At 47.5% G+C, this 20871-nt stretch overlaps 2 protein-coding genes across 9 annotated transcripts in view; both read left to right on the plus strand.

Annotated features, from left to right (window-relative positions):
- The first annotated feature begins 633 nt into the window (after nt 1-633).
- On the plus strand, nt 634-11967 carry ZBTB34 (zinc finger and BTB domain containing 34). Of its 3 annotated transcripts, XM_071817209.1 has the most exons (4): nt 650-735; nt 1350-1540; nt 4918-5040; nt 5805-11967. In XM_071817209.1, the coding sequence occupies exons 3-4, from the start codon at nt 5000-5002 to the stop codon at nt 7324-7326; spliced, it is 1563 nt and encodes a 520-aa protein (XP_071673310.1). In that variant the 5' UTR covers nt 650-735; nt 1350-1540; nt 4918-4999; the 3' UTR covers nt 7327-11967. The 3 variants fall into 3 exon arrangements, with proteins under 3 accessions (XP_065710058.1, XP_065710059.1, XP_071673310.1); XM_065853986.2 differs by lacking the exon at nt 1350-1540 and having other exon boundaries at nt 634-735; XM_065853987.2 differs by lacking the exons at nt 1350-1540; nt 4918-5040 and having other exon boundaries at nt 634-735.
- Nucleotides 11968-14219: 2252 nt separating this feature from the next.
- The window catches only part of RALGPS1 (Ral GEF with PH domain and SH3 binding motif 1), a 60248-nt gene continuing 53596 nt past the window's right edge, over nt 14220-20871 (plus strand). For 5 of the 6 annotated variants that reach the window (XM_065853566.2, XM_071817207.1, XM_065853564.2 and 2 more), the window contains exons 1-2: nt 14915-15072; nt 17389-17507. The gene's annotated coding sequence lies outside the window, so the exon portion shown is untranslated. Of the gene's footprint in view, nt 14376-14914; nt 15073-17388; nt 17508-20871 lie in introns of those variants that run through there. The other variant, XM_071817206.1, reaches the window with a different exon arrangement.

Raw genomic sequence — 20871 nt, forward strand, 5'->3', positions numbered from 1 at the left:
CACCCGAAGGATGCACGGAAAACATGTCGATCCTTTTCTTGTCTAAGTATGCAAGAAACTTCATCCTGTGCAAAGGTTCCCGTTATGTTGCTGTGAGGAACCGGATGCACTGACCGAGCGGTTCCCGCTGCCCCGCCTGAGCGAGCGGCGGATCCCCGGTCACCGGGAGCCTCTGCAGAGCGCGGCGGTGCTCGGACTGCAGCTGCTTCTTACGAGGCCCGAGTGACCCGAGCACCGCCGAGCTCCCGGCGCTGCCCGGGGCCGCTCTGAGCCCGTTTGTCTGGTTTTTGCCGTCCCTCACCCCCGGCAGCTGCCGAACGCGCGGTGCGGAGCCGAACGCCGGGACAGCTCCGGGAGCTGCGCGCACCGGCTTCGGGGGAAGTGCAAACTCCCGCCGCGGGGGCTCCGCAGCCGCGGGGGTTCTTCAACCGCGGGGGCTCCGCAGCCGCGGGGGTTCTTCAACCGCGGGGGCTCCCCAGCCGCGGGGGCTCTTCAACCGCGGGGATTCTTCAACCGCGGGGGCTCCCCAGCCGCGGGGCCGGGTCCTCGTTCCGGGCTCCTCGTCCCGGGGCTGCCGCTGCTCCGCCCGCTGCCGGGGCACGTCACCCGGAAGCGGAAGCGCTGCCAGAGAAATTAGTTCCGGGGGCGAGCAGCTGTGGGAGCGGGCGGGAAGCGGCGGTGGCAGCGGGCCGGGCCGGGCCGGACCCGCCATGTGAGGCGCCCTGACAGCTCCAGGTGAGCAGCGGGCGGGCCGGCGCGCTGCAGCGCCTGCTGGGCCGGGGGCCGACGCGGCGCTCCCGGGCGGGCCGGAGGCCGTTCTCTGGGAGGGGGTCTGGGCGCCCTGACAGGCCCCGCGGGGGCGGCGGGGCGGGCGGCCCGGGCGCCGCGCAGGGCTCGGCCGCGGTCCCGGATCTGCCGCAGGACGAACCGCGGTGCGGGCCGCCTGAAGGGAGCGCCTCCGCTGCTGCGACCGGCCCGGCTGCCGGGGCTGCCTCGCTGCCGGCCTCGCCCCGGCAGAGCTGTCACGGCATCACCCGGGGCTGTGACCGGGGTCGCTCCGGGGGCGGTGACAGCGGCGGGAGCTGCCGGGCCTCGGTCTGCTCGGACCCCCAGCGGGCACCGGGCGGTGCTGGGCTGGCTGCGGGGCTGGGACCGGGACCGGCTGCCGTGCTGTTGCCGGGGCTGGCGGGACCGTCCGCTGTGGCCGTGCCGGGAGCGGCGCTGGAGCTTCGCCTGAAGCCCCGACCGCTGGAATCGCCCAGGCCCTTCAGAATCGCCGCACGTGTGCACAGCCTGTAGAACTGGATTTATTTGAGAGTAAACCAAAGCTGAGGGTGCATTTGGAACAGGCTCAGGAGCGCTGGTTTGGGAGAGCGTGGCTGCCAGGAGAGGAGGGAGGTGTAGGATTAGCTGCGCTGCACTTGTCACGTGTCATGGAATTCCCAGCATCTGGAATCAGGACGTGCCTGTGCTTCCCGGCCCGCTCCAGGAGAGCTACGAAATCCTCTTTCTGACAGAAGTAACGCTCTGGGAAAATACCGTGAGTGTGTGTTCCTCAGCGCTCTGTCAAACCAGCGCAAAAATGTTGCTTATATTAGAGAATATAGCTGCTTCATTGCTGAAAGAAACATTGCAGCTAAAAACTTATGGTTTGATAAAGAGTGACCAAGGTTCAAAAAAAAGAAAAAGTAGATAGATTAAAATGCATAACACTGACCAAGTGTTATCTTAGTAGCAAATAATTTGTTATTGTAATAGCAGAAGGTACAAAAGCTCTCTCCTCCTCTGTCCCTCCCCGCTTCTTAAATTTCTGAGTGTATATGTTGCAAATGTGATGCTTTCAGTTGGGATTTGTTCACACTGAGAGTGGCTCATTGAAGCATTCACCTCAGAAAAGCTGGACAGTAACTATTTAAGATTACACAATGGGTATATAATGAAAGTTGTGCACAAAATAGAAGTTTCTGCTCATTACTGATAAGATCTTGCTGATCTGTGTCTGTGTAACAAACGTGCCCCTTTGTTCTGCTTACCTGACACCACACCTCTGCTGATCTCGGTTATGTGCAGTTTGCCTTCTAGTAACTGTTTTTTTCCTGTATTCAGAAATAAATCAATACCTGTAGCTGCTTTTGTAGGAACTTGACTTCTAGAGCCAATAGTTAGAGATTATTTGTAGTGAGGTTTCTAATTGTTGGGTGAAGTTTTGTTCATGCATCGACAGTAATTCTATCTTTACTCTTCAGCCACTGACGTACAAACAAGCAGTTGTGAGGAGGGCAGTTAGAGAACGAGGGATGAGGGCGGCAGTTTGGCTTCTGTTTCTCAACCGCTTTCTTTGGATATTTGCTCAGATAAGAGGCTGCTGGGATTTTTTCTATTAAACGCTAAATACGCAGTTCCAGTAATTTTCCTGCTGTACCATACTAAGCACTGAGAACGGGTTTGTAGTGTTAGCAATATTAGCATACGTGTGTGTGCACAGATACATATAAATTAATTGCTTTTCATTTTGATATTAAAGCCATCCACTTCTTCAAGTGGTTTTCTTTTCAGATGTTTTGAATTTTGGTGAAGTAAAAATAAATCCTTTTCAATTTTTGCTGAACGAAAGTCTGAATTAGTGAAAACTTTCCCGCAGAAGGCGTGGGTGTTGTGTGCGTTGCTCGCCACGCGCCGGGTGCGATCGTTCTGGACGCTGCGGCCTTGCTGGGCAGACACGACTCTTTCTCCTGATGACACCGCGGGGTTTGGTACTTGGAGTGCTGCCTTTGTCTGCAGAGCAATAACGACGCTGACTTTCCCTGTAGTGTTCTGGTGTTCACTGGTGAAAGTGTCCAAGAACTCCGTTTTCTAGAAACTCCATTTCAGCCTATACTAACTGGCTTCAGTTTCTGAGGAGACTGGGGGTTCCTGTATTTTTTGAAGTAAAGTAATGAAGTTTTAAATTGTTCTGTAGTCTCCAGTGCTGTAACAGGTTCTGTATTTTAGTGTAAAACAGAAGTGGGGCATGCTCGTTGTCAAAGCTGTTTTCTGGTTAATAAGCCCTGTGTACCTTTTACTGTATGCTTTACTACAGATAATTCACTGTTTAAAGTTTAGGCCTGGCTATGTTTCCTTTGATTCCAATGGGCGCTTTTTTAAGCTTAATTCAAACTTCCAAAAACTTAGCGCACCTCTATAGAGCGATTTGTGGATGGTTAACATTTAGAGGAATGAAGATGTGAAATCCTGCTTTGTTAAGAAAGGAGCTGATTGCTTCCATATCCGTTGATTTTTGAGAGATGCAGTCATTTCCATAACTTTTGCGCTAGTGTTATTAGGCTACTAGACAGGTAGCTTAGTTCTCATTTAGGGGTTTTTTGGATGGCTTTTGAATGAGGAATCAACTATACTGTACACTGTTCAAAGCAGTACTGAGCTTTACAAACGTATGGGCAGGTATTTATGTGTACGCATGGGCTAGTGCTAGCTGTTCTGTTTAACCGGTGGAGGCGCATCGGACAGAATGGTGTGTTGAACTGGGCTGGAAGGGGTTTTGAGATCACTGCAGATGCAAAAGATGCCATAAATAAAGAGCATTTTATCCTATTGGAGAAGCTGCAAACAGAATGAACCTTCATGCTGCAAAATGGCAAGGGATGTTTTCTCACACCTCTGTGTGGGTTGAAAGGGGCGTGATGTGTATCGTTCACCTGCTGATGGGAACGGCAACTCATACATCAGTGGGTGAATGAAGTTAAACAGGTGCAGACTTAGCAGCAGAAACTAATACGACGCTGGCAGACGCACAGTGCCGTGTCGTAGTTATCTGATGCTTCCCTGCTGCTACTGTGTGATGTCAGTAAAATTAAATACCAAATATGTTTTGTCACTGTCTATTCTTGGGGTTTTTGAAGTGAAATAAGAACCTTCATGGAACATAATTTTTAAAGCAAGTTTGTTTTGAAATCTAAGGAGAAATGTTGAATGTGTACCACAGTCATGTTCACAGGTTACTTCAATGAACACTTTGTTTGAAGACATAGGGCAGCAATCCACTACTAGTAAATTTGTACCATGGTCTGCGTCTACTGTAGGAGACCCTGACACACAAATGTAACGCAGACACAAAGAATTTCTATGATTCTGTTGAGTGTGGATCATCTCCTACAGAAACAGACAGGAGGCTCAACACAGAGCGCTGGCTGCTAGGACTTGCTGAACTTAGTCTCCAGGTCTGGCCTCTGCTTTAAAACTAGAAAGCTTGCAGCCGAGTTCTTGCATACACAATGTCTATGAAAACCTTGAACACTTTACCTGCTTGGGCAGGAAGGTCAAGAGATGACCTAGTGGTGAACTTAAAATTTACAGGACCTTAACCTACCATTGCGCTGGCCCACAGTTGGGTGGAAGCTGAAGCAAGACAAAATGCATTACTTCTTAACAATGAGAGCACCTAACATCGCTGTTTGGCTTTCTGCAGTTGTCGTGTAAACACGGGGGAAAAGATGTTTCATATGCTCTTAGATCGGATGAGGGAAATAAGGACTGAAAGGTGATTATCAGGAGTGATGTGATCACAGCCATCTGTAAAGACAGCTGTGGCAGGACAGTGCTGTTCAGTGAATAAAACCACAAAATCATTTGGAGCTTGTGAGCTGATGCAAGTCAGACATAGGTCAGAAATCAAATGTTACATCAAACAAATGATCAGACATAATGGTGGTCAAGTCAGGCCGCTGATCGTCTTGTTTCTCTGCTAAAAAGAAGTTCCGTTTGTGAAGATTATGAATGTTAGTTTTAAGTGACAGCCAGCTGATACAGCTTCAGTTCTTCCTCACGGGCTTTCTATCATATTCCTACCTGTTGATTTTTGTTTTTAGACTGCCTGAATTTTCATAATTTGATTTAAATTGTTCATGTGTCCCATTACAGCACGTAACATAAGACATAAATAGAAACAAAACCCCACTAGTATGTTGTGATACATTGGACATGCTTCCTGCATCAGAAGTCAATGGATGATGTTGGGATCTATTTGTTCAATTGGAAGAGCAGGTATGGTGGCATTATTATGTGCTTAGACTTCTGCATTAATAAGAACAAGAATAGCAATAAAAGTCTGAAGGTTCTTGGGCACTTGGTTAGGGGCCTGGTCTTGGGAATGTGAGGTGGTGTCTGGTGCAGACAGACACTCTCGAGGGCACGAGCATCCGCGTGCTTTTGGTGATAATACTCTATGAAAAATGGGTAAAGTGCTTTTCTTTAGATCTTGTTTTGAAATGTACACTTTTCTCCAAAGTGCCTTGGAAGATCCTTTCCCGGTGTATCAGGCAAGTTTGAGAACCCGTGGCTTGTGAGTTAGGTCAGAATGTAAATGTCAGAACATTCTAGCCAGGAAATCACTGCCGTCTCAGATGAGCGTCAGAGCTCACATCATGGTTTACTAAGAAAAATAATAACTAAGATCGCAAAAGGAGAGTTAAAAAACATTGAATGTCCATGGGTGGCTGAAGCGGTTTCCTTCAAATGCTGCCTTGCCTCTTTACACAAATCCATTATTGTCTGGGAACCTCTGACACACAAATAGTTTGGAATTGAGACCACTCTTCAATGTTTCCTTTCACTAGGATTTCCTTGAAATGGGTAGATTAAGACTCTACTTTTTGTATTACATCAAGTATTTATATCAACTGTTTTGTTGTAACACACCTTAAACAGATCAAGGTGGTGATTTAACTTCAATATGTGCAAGCATTTATTTTTGGAATGGAAAACTCTGTATTCATTCTCAGTTGCAAATCTTCTCATTTTTCTTTCAGATTACTCTTTACATCAGTAGAAATGGACAGCAGCAGTTTCATTCAGTTTGATGTGCCCGAGTACAGCAACACCGTTCTGAGCCAGTTAAATGAACTCCGTTTGCAAGGAAAGCTGTGTGACATAATTGTGCACATTCAGGGTCAGCCATTTCGAGCCCACAAAGCTGTCTTAGCTGCCAGTTCTCCATATTTCCGTGACCATTCAGCATTAAGCACCATGAGTGGCTTATCAATATCAGTTATTAAAAATCCCAATGTTTTTGAACAGTTGCTTTCATTTTGTTACACTGGAAGGATGTCCTTACAGCTGAAGGATGTTGTTAGTTTTCTAACCGCAGCGAGCTTCCTACAGATGCAGTGCGTCATTGATAAATGCACTCAGATACTGGAGAGTATTCATTCAAAGATCAGTGTTGGTGACGTTGACTCTGTCACTGTTGGTGCTGAAGAAAACTCAGAAAATCGCAATGGAGTTAAAGACAGCAGCTACTTTGCCAATCCTATTGAGATATCTCCCCCCTATTGCTCTCAGGTGCGACAGTCGGCAGCAGGCAGCGATCTTAGGATGGAAACTACGCCAGGCAAAACTCTGCGTAGTCGTCTGCAAGAAGAAGGGCATTCAGATCGAGGAAGCAGTGGGAGTATCTCTGAATATGAGATTCAGATTGAAGGTGATCATGAGCAAGGAGACCTGATAGTAAGGGAAAGTCAGATTGCAGAGGTGAAAGTTAAAATGGAGAAGTCCGACAGGCCAAGCTGCTCTGACAGCTCTTCCCTTGGCGACGATGGATACCACACAGAAATGGTGGATGGAGAGCAGGTGGTGGCAGTAAATGTCGGTTCCTATGGGTCTGTCTTACAACATGTTTATTCGTTTACTCACGCCTCATCGCAGGCTACAGGTGTGTCTGAAGCCTTCGGGAGCCTGAGCAATACGAGTCCTTCGAGGTCAATGCTGAGCTGCTTCAGAGGGGGTCGCGCACGCCAAAAACGGGTATCCACGGGTCACTTGCACTCTGATGTTCAGGGCTTGGTGCAAGGGGCTGACGGTGAATCCATGGTGAGTAACCCGGGATATGAAAATAGCCCCCGAGAGAGAAATACGAGAGGTCACTGGTATCCGTACAATGAGAGGCTGATTTGTATTTACTGTGGAAAGTCTTTCAACCAGAAAGGGAGCCTTGATCGACACATGCGATTGCACATGGGAATAACTCCTTTCGTGTGCAAGTTTTGTGGGAAGAAGTACACCCGCAAGGACCAACTCGAGTATCACATTCGGGGGCACACAGATGACAAGCCCTTTCGCTGTGAGATCTGTGGCAAATGCTTTCCTTTCCAGGGTACACTAAACCAGCATTTGCGAAAGAATCACCCTGGGGTAACAGAAGTGAGAAACAGGGTCGAGTCTCCAGACAGAACAGAAGCATTTGTGGAACACAAGGTAGATAATGATGCTTCAGCTTCTGAAGCTATGGATTCTAGTATGGAAATTCGTGCAATGTCTAACACATCTGATTAAAATATTACATTCTAAGTGCAACACAAATAAGCACATTACTAATGTATTTTTGAATATTTTATTCTTTCAGTAATCTTCAGTACAAGTATAACAGCCTTTTAATTTTCCTGACCTTCTGGAAATCAGTTTGACATGGTTTCTGGAGAAGGCCACATAAATATTCTTTGTTTTCGAAGGAGGCTGGGTTGGTGTTTTGTTTTGGTTTTTTACTTTACTTTTGAAGATGCTCAAAATACAAAAGGCAGTGTACTGGGGAGAGGATGGGAAGAGTCCGCCAATGTGTTCCTGCTGGTTGATCTGGCAAGGCACAGTTCGGTGGAGAAGGATGCTCGAGTGGCAGCTCTGCTGGTGCACCAGGAATCTGTCATCTCCCTTATTCCATTTCCCAGCTCTTGCTGTTGGTAATGGCTCCAGAGCACTGGGGAGAGAGACTGCTATGGCTTTGATTCCTTCCGTGCGTCGCGATGAGATCAGTTTGCTTTTACTGTCTTTGGTAGTTAGTCTGTTTATATATATAAACTTGCTTTATATATATAAAATGCTTTCACTTTTCCTATTCTGGTTGAGGTAATGTAAAGGTATGTCACAGTTTATACCGAGTACCACTCTTTCACCTGCTAGGTGTCCTCTCTCCTTAGGATTCAGGACTTTGGGAGGATGGTTTTGGTTTTAAAAGAATGTTGTTTGGTTTTCATTTTATTAAACTATTACTTTGTGTGCAAAAGTGAGCAAAGTGAATTACCTTGTTTTAATAGCTTTGCTTTATAACATATGTAAACCAAATGCCATAAATCTATTAAATTATGGTTAAATTGTTGAGGGGTTTTGTTAGTTGTCTAGAACGCAAGCTGGACAACCTGTGGTGCTGACCTTTTTATATATATAGAGATAGATATATCTATATATATTTAAAAAAATATTAGCAAACTTAAAAGTAGCATTGTGGTTTTAAATGTGTTTTTACTGGCCTCCGAATCTACCTTCATTTCGTACTGTAGAACCATACCAGGTAATTAAATTTAACTTCAGCACTCTTCATGGTTGATGAAAACCTGAGGGAGCTGGAGTTTAAAGTACAGTATTTCCAGGCAGTGTTTAATAGGTCTCTTCACAGAGAGCCGCTTTCAGGTGCACATTGACTTCCTGTATAAAGCTCCAGGTGACACGTCAGCACTTGGAATTTGTACTTCTTTTGTATAAAAAAAACAAGTAATCTATGGGAATTTCAAGCAATACGTCTGTTGTTTCATGTGTGAGTATCACAGAGTTGCTGTGGCTTCCCGACTCTTTCAGTGGTCATTTGCTGGATAAAGGAACTACCAGCAACTTTAAAAATTTTTGTTTCACCAAATGGTTTTTTACTATGGTGCTAAGTTCATAGTTTAGGTCAGTATAATATGTGAAATGTGAAAGCCGATGGTAACAGATAAGCAAAAGAAGCAAGAAAAAAAAAAGGAAAAAAAAAAGGAAAAAGGAAAAAAACCCATCCCAAACAAACCGCAACAAATCCCCAAATCCCGACAGCGTGAGAGCCCTGGAGGCCCGAACTGGCACACACTGCTGCGTAAAACCGCCCGGCCAGCAGAGCCCATCATCTGCTCCGTTACAATACATTTCAATAACTGGGCCTTACGTCTGTTTAGCAAATACCGAAAATACATCTGTGAACACGCTGTTTAACTCCTGGAATTTAGACAATAAAAGGTCATTCCTGAATTACGGGGAAGCAAAAAGGTGGTTTTGCTATCTTGTAAAGCTTTTTCTGGCTCCTACGAAGTTGGGTCATATTTGTGCAGTAGCTTTACTAAATACACTAGTTCTTCACCTTGTGGCAGTCTGCAATAAGAGTTGACTTCACTAAGTACGGACGGACAGCGCGAACAGCACCGCTCCGCCGGAGCAGCTTCGGCTCAGCGGGTGCATCTCTCGCCCGTTTGTCCTCGGATCGCCTGCGCAAACAGGCGGGGGCAGATGTTCTCCTTGAAGCAGCAGCAGGCCGTGGGTTGCAGTGAGGGAAGGTGCGTGGCGTGTCTGGGGAAGTGGGCTGTGTGTCTGCACACTACAACGCATCGTGGTGTTTCTGAGACTGTTGGTTTTTTTTCCTAAATGTTTGGTTTAAGTCATTAAATAGAAAAAAAGATGTTCTTTGATGAATTAAGTTTGAGACACACAAAGTCCAGGAAATGTACTGTTATTTTTAACCCATTATCTTGGGCCTGTGCTGTGGTGCCTTTGGTGTGACTTTTCCCATGGAAGTATGAGTTGAGGATAGCAGGATATGGGTTCTAATTTTATATTTCTTGAATTTGTCCGTGTCACAATCTTAACATTATTTAAATCTAGTTCTTTGTATTTGTAAATGTATTTAAATGGTTTGAGTTTACCAAAGAGTGACTTATCCAAAATTGTCTCTGACAAAAACAAACAAAACCCCACATCACTTTACTCGTGCAGGTTCAGGTTCAGAACGTTGTCGGGGCTGCCACGGGCAGTGACCCCGCGCCGTCCTCGCCCCGCGGCGCGGCAGCCCCCAAGCCATAGCGCAGGACCGGCCTGACCGGGCACCGGGCGCCACACTGCGCACGTGTGGGACTGGTGGAAAACGAACTTCACACCTGGTAACAGCAACTAAATTGTGCCTTGTCACATAACGGTTTGCCAGGACTAGCATCGTCACGAAACATGAAGCATCACCTGGCTGAAGTTCATTTCACAAGTCCACCACAACAGAGTATGCCGGGTTCTTTTAAGCAAATTATGGAAGTACTGTACGGTGTCTTGTGTCTGTACGGTTTTAAGTTAGCACAGAGCTGTTACACATTTCATTCACGATAAATGCAGAAGTCGATAAATATGTGAAGAAGTATTTGACAGCAAAATAAATCATGAAATTATATAGGCTGGTTCATAATTGAGTCTCTTCTTAATCTACCTTTTTAATTATAGACAAATGTGAAAACAGTGACAGTGTCCTTGATGTTTAACCTATTATGACAAACTGTGAAAATAAAGGATTTTATACCTTTGCTAATGTTTGTGGTTTTGAACAGTTTTTAGTTTTCTTATCAGTTATCTTCCATACGATTTCTTTTAAACTTGTAAATACATTTAGAAAATAGCTTTGTAAATACAGTATATTATATAAGTTCACTTTGGTCAATAAGGCCTCAAGATTGGCTCTGCTTTTGCAGTGTGAAACCTCTCAATAGCATAAAGGATACTGTCGAGTCACTGTTGAGCGGGCCGAGCTGCGCGCCTGAGCCGGCAGCGCTGGCGCCGTCTGCCCCGCTCCTGCCTCTGCCGCCCCGGCCTTCCCCTCACCTGGAGAGGGAGACAGTGCAGCCTCTTAATGGGCTTGGGCTGAATTACGGGAAGAACAGCAGGAATAAAATCAAGGGCTGGGAAAAAGATTGAACGAGCTTTACCTTGAAAAATATATATATATATATATCTATATATATCTCTTATTTGAATTTTTGTATTAGTTTACTGTGATTCTTTTTTTGTCAATTTTCTAAACAGGTTTCACACGAAACCATTGAAAGGGACTCAAATATGCAACACCTAATCTATTTTCCAAGGGAATTTTACCCTTGAATGGTGCTTTTTGACTGGTCAGGGTTATTTATTAAATTTTATATTTGAAAGTATTGGGGGAATTATGTAAATTCTTTATATGAATCTGTTTATTTCATGAATTGTAAATTTCATAATACTCAGTGACTGAATTGGAGTTTTAGTAAAGTCATTCAAAATGTTCAACGTTTATAATCCGTGTGATTTTACATGTATTTTAACAAGTGCCAGAATATTTGTATTTAATATTGTAGATTTAATACTACTTGCACATCCCTGTGACAGCATTAACGTAAGTTACGTAAGTTTCGCAAGTTTACATTAAAAACAAAAAGCTAAAACACAAGTAAGCCTGGGACGCGCGTTTCCGTGTCCTGTGGGACGCGCATTTCCGTGTCCTGTGGGACGCTCGTTCCCATGTCCCGCAGGACGCGGAGCCGCGTTCCCGTGCCCTGCGTGTCCTGCGTGCCCTGCGGGACGCGGAGCCGCGTTCCCGTGCCCTGCGTGCCCTGCGTGCCCTGCGGGACGCGGAGCTGCGTCCCCGTGACTGGGCGCGTTCGCTTCCGGCGGGCGGCAGGTGCAGCGAACTCAGCGCCCGAGCTGCGGGCGTGCGGCTCTTGGGGCGCAGCTCTTGCACGGCTTTACAGTGTTGTTTCTGACTGAAAAAGTGTATTTTTAAATATGTTTTATTTGTATGGTTGTTTTTCAGGATAAATAATTGAACAGTTTGAATGACTTGACTTTGTGTCATTATCTTGCAATATAAACCGGTAACCTCACAACTCCACACTTCATCACCATATGAAGTAAATGAAGCTAGCTAAGCTGATGCTGTAACGATTAATAACTTGCCATTAAGGATTATTTTATAGCATGAATTTTAAAATATTTATTCAAATGATATTTTACTCTTGTATTCACTTTGGTTTTAGATTTGTGACATGAATATTTCAGTGCTGCTTTATTTTGTTCTGATGAATTTGTTTCTTGCCTGTAAATTGCTTTTTTTATGGTATAAAGTCAATGGGAATTGCTGTTTGTAAATTAAAATGCTTCTAGAGCAAATCTGTGGTGTCAGTGTCTACACTTGGCTTTTAACTACTAAGGGACTTGCATTTTAGATGCTTTTCCTGAAGGGGTATAAAAAGTTGCAGTTTAATACTCGTGTGCCAACGAGGCATCAAAAATCTTTAGAGACAAATTCCTCCTGGAGTTTGTCCTTTTTTGCCAGCATTGCTTGTTTCCTTCTGATCATTTGAGTTGCGCTGCAACCCCTCGTCCAGCTCCCAAAGCAGAACAAATCCTGGCCAGGTGTGAGCCCGGGGACGTGGAGCGTGGCTCCCGCAGCAGCATTCGCGCTCCACGTCGCGCCGCGGGTGCAGCGGAGGCCGCGCCGCTCCCCCCGCAGCCGGGACGTGGGTGAAGGGCCGGGCCGAGCTGTGCGCTGTCACTGGGTGTCCCACCCGCGACAACGGGGACTTTGCAGAAAGCGCTGCTGCTTCATGTTCATGAAACGCAGCCGACACTATTCAATTAGGTTAAAATTTACCGACATTGTTGTGAGTTTTTCATTGTGTGTGAGATGCATTCTAGCAAAAACATCTGTTCTATAATAAAGCTGAATTAAATTTTAATGAGTTTTAAAGTCACATGGCAGCAGAGAGTGTGTTTATATAATGTTAATGCAGCTGAAGGATGTCGTTATCTTGACTGGCTCTGGGGTTCACGGGGAGGTTGGTTGGTGCCCTGAGGCCCTCTGGGCAGGTTCAGAATGACTCCCTGGGTCGTGAGATCTGAAACCTCAGGTAATGCAGAATGGGATAAACAAGAGGTGACTTAGGAACAAACGGAAAGTTGCTTTTACCTGGAGAGCAGAGCCAGGACGTGGCACGCTGCTTATATTCCCTCCACACCTTTGTTTTGTTCTGTTTGAGTTGGTAGAATTGTTTGTAGTCAGAGAGGTTAGAAATCAGCTGCAGCAAGGTTGTGTCCGTGCAACTTGATGCAGTTGACCTTTAGAGCCAGGCTGCTCACCAGCTCCTTCAGAAACTTCTGACTGCTTCCTTCGTGATCCATTTCTGTCCGCAGACCAGTAACAGGAGCAGCCTTAGGCCTTTCCTGAGCAGGCTTGGGCAGAGGGTGAGCGGTCACGATCCTCACCCATTGCATTGTGAACGTCACAGACTTGTTCACGGCAGACGGTTGGTGCCCCGGCGGCCGCCCCAGGTCCAGCAGGACACAGGAACCTTGTGGACGTTGCCTCCAGGATGCAAGTCTATGCAGAGGGGGCTGCGCAGCAGCACCAGTCACAGGCCCCTGTGTCTCTAACTTATTTCTGTTTGAAGCCAAGGATAAAGTTTCTTCCTTGATATGGCTGGCTGCTTTTTACTTGCTTTAGTCAAGCAAAACAAACACTGTGTTTTGGTCACAATGCTCTGCAAGGACAGTCCACTTCTAGATAAATTTACCCTTAAGAGCACCAAACCTTTTGGGAGTGATGGCAGAAGGGAACGTAACCAGGAGTTGTTTTGTCCATATGAAGTTGTGTCAGATTATTTTAAGATTTAAAAAAGTCTCTAGACTATGAGTTATGTAACTAATGGCATTGTCTAAAATGACATTATTCAGCTATGCATCTCGCCAACCTTTCACAGAACTCACTACAGTACAACCCTAAATCTTGTCTATGCGTTTTTTCCACCAGAGGGTGCTGGCCAATTTTTGAAAATATATGTTATGTAGAGATAAACGAATGTGCTGTACACGGCAGAAAGCTGCCACAGGAACTAACAAACACTTCTTCCAATCTTTGTTTATCACGAAAGCCTCAGCAGGAGCAGCTGCTGACGAATACCTGGGATCCCAGTGTGCCCGGCTGTCAGGCACAGGACTCCACAGTGCTGGTTGGAGATTTGTACGAAATTAATCTTAATTCGTCAGACGTTCCAGGGAGAGGGAAATGTAGGAAAAATACCTTTCCATATAGTGCATTTGGCTTTGATGTGGACATTGGCGTTGTGAGCATCAGTATTCACAAGCAGATCCCTGATCTATCTTTAAAATTATTTTTATAGTTTGTTCTCAAAATGAATCTTTCTACCTTGGAAAGGAAGCTCCTACATGTTTAATTGGCATGTCTGAAGACGTTTAAACTGCTCTGGATGTGATAGTTATCGAAAGCCTTTAGTGACTAGAACAGAAAGGACTCCTGGCTGCACTCTGGACGCCCCGTGGTCTCCCAGCGCTCCCTCTGAGTGACCTCGGCCGGCGTTTGTTCCCCGATGTACAAAGTCCAGCGCAGCCCGGCGGACGGGGCAGCAATCCCGCTCGTAGCTACCGATCCAGAGCAAACGCTTTCCCTGTAAGCGATGCGTGCAGACCGCCCGCCGCAAGCATCGGCTGTGGACAAGACGGACCTTCCTTCGGCCGTGTAGCTTCCAGCACCGAAGGTTCCTGTGCCACTTCTACCACAGGTAAGGCATTCAGCGTGTGGCAAATTTACCCGCACACAGTTTGGTGGAAATGTTCTCAGTTTCAAGCATCCTCAAGGTGCCACAAACCCATTTCACTGCCCGGGGAGAACGTGGCACCGTCACCCTCCGGTGACTGCAGCACAGGGCGCGGGCGCGACCCCAAACCCGGTTTTGGGGGTTCTCAGACGCTCAAGCCCGCGCTGCAGCAGCTGATGAGCGGCTGAAGTAGAACCGACCTCCCGCCCCTACCGCGACTCGGGGAGCGCCGACTCCGTGCTTCGCGGGGCCGACACGGGGCTCCCCGGGCCGAGGGCGTCCGGACCCCGCGGCCCCGGCCCCGCCTTCCCGGGACGCGCGGCGGGAGCGGCCCGGGCACCGCCCCGCGCACCTGCGGGCGGCAGCTCCTGCGCATGGCTGCGCGCTCGCACGCGCCCGCCTCGCCCCGCACCGATTGGCGGGCGCTCCCGTGCGGAGCAGCGATTGGCCGGCGGGCCCGTCAGTCCGGCGCGCCCCGTCTCCGCCCCTCGATCCCACTCGGCCGGCCTGGGCCTCGTCCTCGGCGGCGGCGGCGGGCGGGGGCTCGGTCCGGCGGCGGGCGGGCGGCCTGGGCGCTGAGGGCGCCGCCCCGCCCCGGGGCCGGCGGAGTCCCCGCGCCGAGAGGGCTCGTGGGCGGCGCTGGGGCAGCCGCCCCGCACAGGTGAGACGGGACGAGCCCTGCGGGACAGGTGGAACCGGCCGCGCTCGCCCCGCCCCGCCGGGCTGCGGGTCCGGCCGCCGCAGTCTCCCGCCCGCCAGCCCGCCGCCGTCCCCGCTCCGGGCGTGCGCTGCGGGCGGAGCTCTGCGGTGACGGGCCCGGCGGGGAGCCCACCCTCCGGGGGTGCGCCGCTCGCGGGGAGCCGGCGGCTCCCAGCCCTCCGGAGGGGCGGCGAGCGGGGCGCGGCCCGCGGGCAGGTGCGAGGGCGGGGGGCCCCCGCCGCTCCCCTCCCGCGCCCTCCGCCGTGAGGCCCTTCCCTGCGGGCGTCGCTCGGGGCCGCCGGGCGCTGCCTGGGGGTCGCGGCCGCTGCCCGCGCTGCGGGCGCCCGCCGGGTCGTGGCGCGGCCTTGCGGCGGGGCCGGCACGGCGGCCCCTGGCACGGCACGGCGGCCCCTGGCACGGCGGCCCCTGGCACGGCGGCCCCTGGCACCGGCTGCGCGGGCGCGACCTTCTCCCGCCGGGCCCGCCGCCCCCGCGCTCCGCCCGAGGCCCCGCGCTCCGTGTGCCCGTCCGCGCGGCGCTCACCGGCGGGGTCCCGAGGTTTGCAGGGCGGCTGAAGCGGGGTTGCCGCTTCTCGGGCGCGCGGGTCGGTGCTTTCCGAGCGCCGGTAACGGGGGAGCGGTGCTGTTGGTGGAGGGTGGTGGAGCAGGCGGGAGGCGTTTGGCCACATCCTCCCCTGGACTTCGGGGATAAATTTTAAAGCCATTTTTGTATCATGTGAGTGATATTGTGCAGGTGCTGTTAAGATGCTGTTTTCAGATAATTTCAAGTACTTTTTGGTCTGGCCTCAGGAGGCTTCGGTGTCTGAGGTTTTGACGTGTAGTGGAGCAGGGGCTGCTGTGCAGACTTTCACCTGTAGAACCACAGCATGCCTTGTGTCTGTAGTCTGTTGTTCTAAACCCAACAAAGTGGAACGTATGTAGTCTCTTGTCTTATTTATCAGTGGAAAAAATTAAATCCGGGTTGGTCCCTCCGCTGATGTGGAAAGATCTTCCGTGCCTTAAAGAGCCCCTGTAGGTGGATGTACCCATCAGAGACTGGAGGCTGCCGGCGCAGAGTTCACAAAGGCGACTTTTTCAGATGTGTCGAAGTTTTATTTAGGAAGTTGGTGTTCAGAGCTATCGCGAGCAAGAAATGGGCAGAATAGAGCCACACAGAGACACGCAAACCAAAACCTTAATTGCCAGGGAACAAATCTGATTGATGAAGCTGAGCTGGGATGTGAACGTACGTTATATCTGTAATTTTAGTTGAAATATTTAAGTGGATGCTAAACTCATTTTGATTATTTTACAAAATAGGATCATTTGCTCATGCAGGCAGTGTCTGCTGTGTGTGTCCTCAGAGTTTGGATGGAAGTGTATGAAGAGAACGCTGCTTTGCCAGCAAAGATAGCTTGCTTGGATGCCAGTAGGAGTTCCATGTATTTAGAGACCAGAAGAGAGACGTTTTTGTAAGTGGAGGTTCCTTAACAACGGAAGGAGAACGGAGACTACAGTAGAGGCAAAGCAGCAGCACCACATGATCTGCAGTGATTTTTAACTTTATCAAAGCAACATGGGTTTTAATGTGATTTTCATATCAGTTTCCACATGGAAACATGGAAGTATCTATCTTTGAGATAATTTTTTCTTATTTGATGTATATTTTTCTTAAACATCAGCTGCTATAGAAGTTGGTACATGGCAGCAGAGGGGAAGAGGGAAGGGCTATGTCTAAATATCACCAAAGCAAGTTACCTAAACAGTATTTTCTCAGGTTTGTTGCTGATCGTGTTTGGTGGAAGAGCTGTGGCTTAATTTGGTGATACGGAGAAAGGAGGATGATTGGATTTAGTTTTGTGTTCACTTGGCTTTGTTTAGTTAAGTTTTGAGGATAATGAAGTGAGAACAAGTAGCATTTACCATTTATAAAGTGGCTTGAAAGAAGTGATTAAAACCAATAACCAAACCCGGATCAGCTTGGAGCTTGTGATGATTGACAGGATGAGGAAGTCACAGGTACCTATTTGAAGTGTGTTTAGTAATGGAATTCTTAATGTGTTTCTCTTCCCTCTGTGATGTATTCTTCAGTTCTGGTGAGTTTGGGAATTTGTCACCTATCATTTGGAACTAGTGGGGGGAACCAGCCGTCAGAACTGAGAGTGAGAGCTAGGAATGAAAATACTGGGGGGCATGTTTCAAATAAGGAATGCATAGCTTGAGAAGAGCTGAGTTATAAAATAAGCATCACCGTAATCCTGTTTCCTCTTAATTTACAGTAATGTCATGCTTTTAAACAAGAGATAAACCTGCTAAATAGCCGGACCTAGACCCTGCAATGGACTAATGGAGGCGTGCAGCAGGATGGGTTGAGTGCAGAACTACCTTATTCCACACTGTAAGTTTGCAAGCAGCTATTTTCCTATTTTTGCTTATGTTTGATATCAGAGATTACAGAAGTGTCTGTCACTTCTCTTCTGTTTAGGGAACCTAGAGTTGTGTTAGAGTCATTATAGTAACATACTGTAATGCAGCAGATACGTATTTCTTTTCCCGTGAGTGATTTGTTGAGATTCCTCTAATGTATACCTCTCCTAAACACATATCTGGTCCCTCTGAACTATGCAGGTCAGCAGACTTGCTCGAAGGGCAAAGGCTTTGGAGGGAGAGCTTCTGCTGGAGCGAGACCTGCATCTCGGTCTTGATATGGATCAAGATAGTACTGGGTTCCTAACTGCGGTTTTTACTATTTATTATTTGTGAAGGACAAATATTGCTTTTGTAGTTACTGTTGTTAACAGAGAAATAGTTTTCACTTTGTTCCCTTTAACATCACACAACAGTGCTTCCTCCTGTTTTTCCTCTTTTTATGTAGTAATCTTTCAGTTTCTTAGAATTTGCTAAGATGGAGTTTGTGTTCGTGTTTCATTTACGTGAAATAACTGGTGAGGCCATATGTGAAGTGCTGGGTCCAGTTCTGGGCTCCCTAGTTCACGAGAGTTATGGACTGACTGGGGTGAGTCGACTGAAGAGCCACAGAGGTGATTGAGGACTGGAGCATCTTTCACGTGAGGAGGGGCCGAGAGAGCTGGGGCTGCAGAGCCTGGGCACGAGAAGGCTGGGGGAGATGTGCCAGTGCATAGAAACACCCAAAGAGAGGGTGGAGGGGCGTGGAGCCAGAATCTTCAGTGGTACCCAGGGGGTGGAAGGGACAGTGGGCACAAATTAAAATATAATAGAGTACATGGAAGACACCTGGAATTCCACCTAATCGCAGGAAAAAACTTATTTACTGTGGTCACTGGAACAGGTTAAGCAGAGAAGTTGCATCGTCCACCGAGATCATCAAAGCCTGACTGGACGTGGCCCTGGGCAACCTGCTCTGCTTGAGCAGAGACCTTGGACTATATGGTGTCAAGAGGGACTTCCAGCCTCGGCGATTCTGTGAAAAAATAGTTATTAAGATTGTGGGTATTGCAGAGCGTGAGAGAGACAGCAGGTTTTCTGAGCTCACTTGGTGCAGGTGAAGCAGCGAGGGACATGGCGGTCGTTGCGGTGGATAACTCTGCATGCTGAAGAGGGAACATTTGTCGCAGTCCTGTGTGAACACCTTGGCCCTTGGAGTACAGGTTAAACCGCAGGCAGGGTGGTGATGGTAATCACTGCCTCCTACACTTAGCAGATCTCTTCCAGAATATTTGCTTTTTTAGCCAAAATGACTTGGCAAAATTAATACAAGTATGAAAGTAGTTTTGAATGATGGAAACTGTGAGGGATGAATTATTGGCTAGGCCTGAGTAAATTCTGTTCTTCACGACTTAGGACAGTACTGTGCAATCTGGCGTTGACTTCTGAATGGCTTTGCATCAACCAGGATGTGACACTTGCCCTGCATTTATTTCCACTATTTTTTGAAGGGATGCTGTAAAATAGGCTTAGAGTAATTGTGTTAAACAACCTGGTGCCTAGAAAGCACTTTTTCCATTTTCATTTCTTAATCTATCAAAGATGAATACCTGTTCTTTTTTGACTTACGATTACATATTTAAACAAAATATTTAGAAAACAAGCCTGCAGTAAGTTAAGAGTCACTGCCACCTAGTGGACCGTTGAAAACTTGATTAAATGAGATTTGGAGAGGAGCGTCCACAGGTTTTTATGGTTGACGCAGAATAAGAGATTCCAAGTGGCAGCAAAGGATACTAGATTTATTTCTTTCTGGTAGCTTATGGTTATTATTCTTCATTTAAGAGATGCAACTTTTATTTTTTTCTTCCCCATTTATAGTAGAATGTGTGAAATACTCCTACTGACTTCCAGCATTCGTCCTGTATCCAAACCAGCGTGGTCAGCAGGACAAGGGCAGTGATCCTTCCCCTGTGCTCTGCACTGGGGAGGCCACACCTGGAGTATTGTGTTCAGTTCTGGGCCCCTCAGGTCAGGAAAGAGATTGAAGTGCTGGAGCGGGTCCAGAGAAGAGCAACAAGACTGGGGAAGGGACCTGAACACAAGCCCTATGGGGAGAGGCTGAGGGAGCTGGGCTTGTTCAGTCTGGAGCAGAGGAGGCTTAGAGGTGAGCTCAGCACTCTCTAGAACGACCTGAAGGGCAGTTCTAGCCAGGGGGGATTGGGCTCTTCTCCCAGGCAGTCAGCAATAGGACAAGGGGGCAGGGGCTTCAACTCTGCCAGGGGAAATTGAGGCTGGAGATTAGAAAGCAATTCTGTGCAGAGAGAGTGGTCAGCATTGGAGTGGCTGCCCAGGGAGGTGCTGGACTCACCGGCCCTGGAGGTTTTTAAACTGAGATTGGACATGGTACTGAGTGCCATGATCTGGTAATGGACTGGAGTTGGACCAAGGGTTGGACTGGATGATCTCTGAGGGCTTCTCCAACCCAGTCCATTCTGTGAATACAAACCCAGCCTGTTGTTAGTGGAATGCTTAGAAGCCATAAAGGCTGTTGTGCTGTTTGTATACTATTTCAAAATATGTTAATGATGTTGGGTTGGACAGACAGGGTGTCATCTAATCTTGAGACTGGTACTAAATCTGAAACTTCAGCTAATTTTGCTGAGAAATTTGCATCAGAATGCAATGTTTGACCAGAAATTCCTGCTTTAGTTGAGCAGCATTTTGTGAGTTTGACAATGAAAATGGAATTCTTGTTCAGTCCTGTGGTAGGGAGTTGTTTTGTGGTTTTATTTAAATAAATAAATAAATTCAGCCTTGAGATAAAGATTTACAGACATGGGTAAAATTCCACAGTCTACGCAAAGTTCTTAAAATGGTTTGTAATTATTAGAAACCTGCACTGTATTTTTTGTCTTAATTTGCTAAGGTATCCAAACTGAGTGCTGTTTCCCTTCAAAAGGTGTAGTAGCATCATTTGATCTTGTCACAACCCATATAAGGATTTATATACTAATTTATAAATATTATTTCCATTACATTTTCATTATCATTCATTAACTATAGTAAGAACTTTCTTAGAAAAGAATGTGCATGAAACTGCTAAATTGCTCATCGTGTTTTTTATCTATAGGTGGTACTGTTGCCTAAAGCATAATAAAATATATTAGGGATTTTCCGGTTAAATGGATACCGAAAACAGAGAGACAGTTTTTGCTTAGGAAGATCTTTAGTTGTGTAAATGTAATACCTTCTATAGCCGAATTACTTTTTTCTTACTTCACAGAATCCCAGAGTGTCAGGGGTTGAAGGGACCTGGAAAGCTCATCCAGTGCAATCCCCCCATGGAGCAGGAA

Source organism: Patagioenas fasciata, chromosome 20 (genome assembly GCF_037038585.1).
Source record: "Patagioenas fasciata isolate bPatFas1 chromosome 20, bPatFas1.hap1, whole genome shotgun sequence".
In the NCBI taxonomy this organism is placed as follows: domain Eukaryota; kingdom Metazoa; phylum Chordata; class Aves; order Columbiformes; family Columbidae; genus Patagioenas; species Patagioenas fasciata.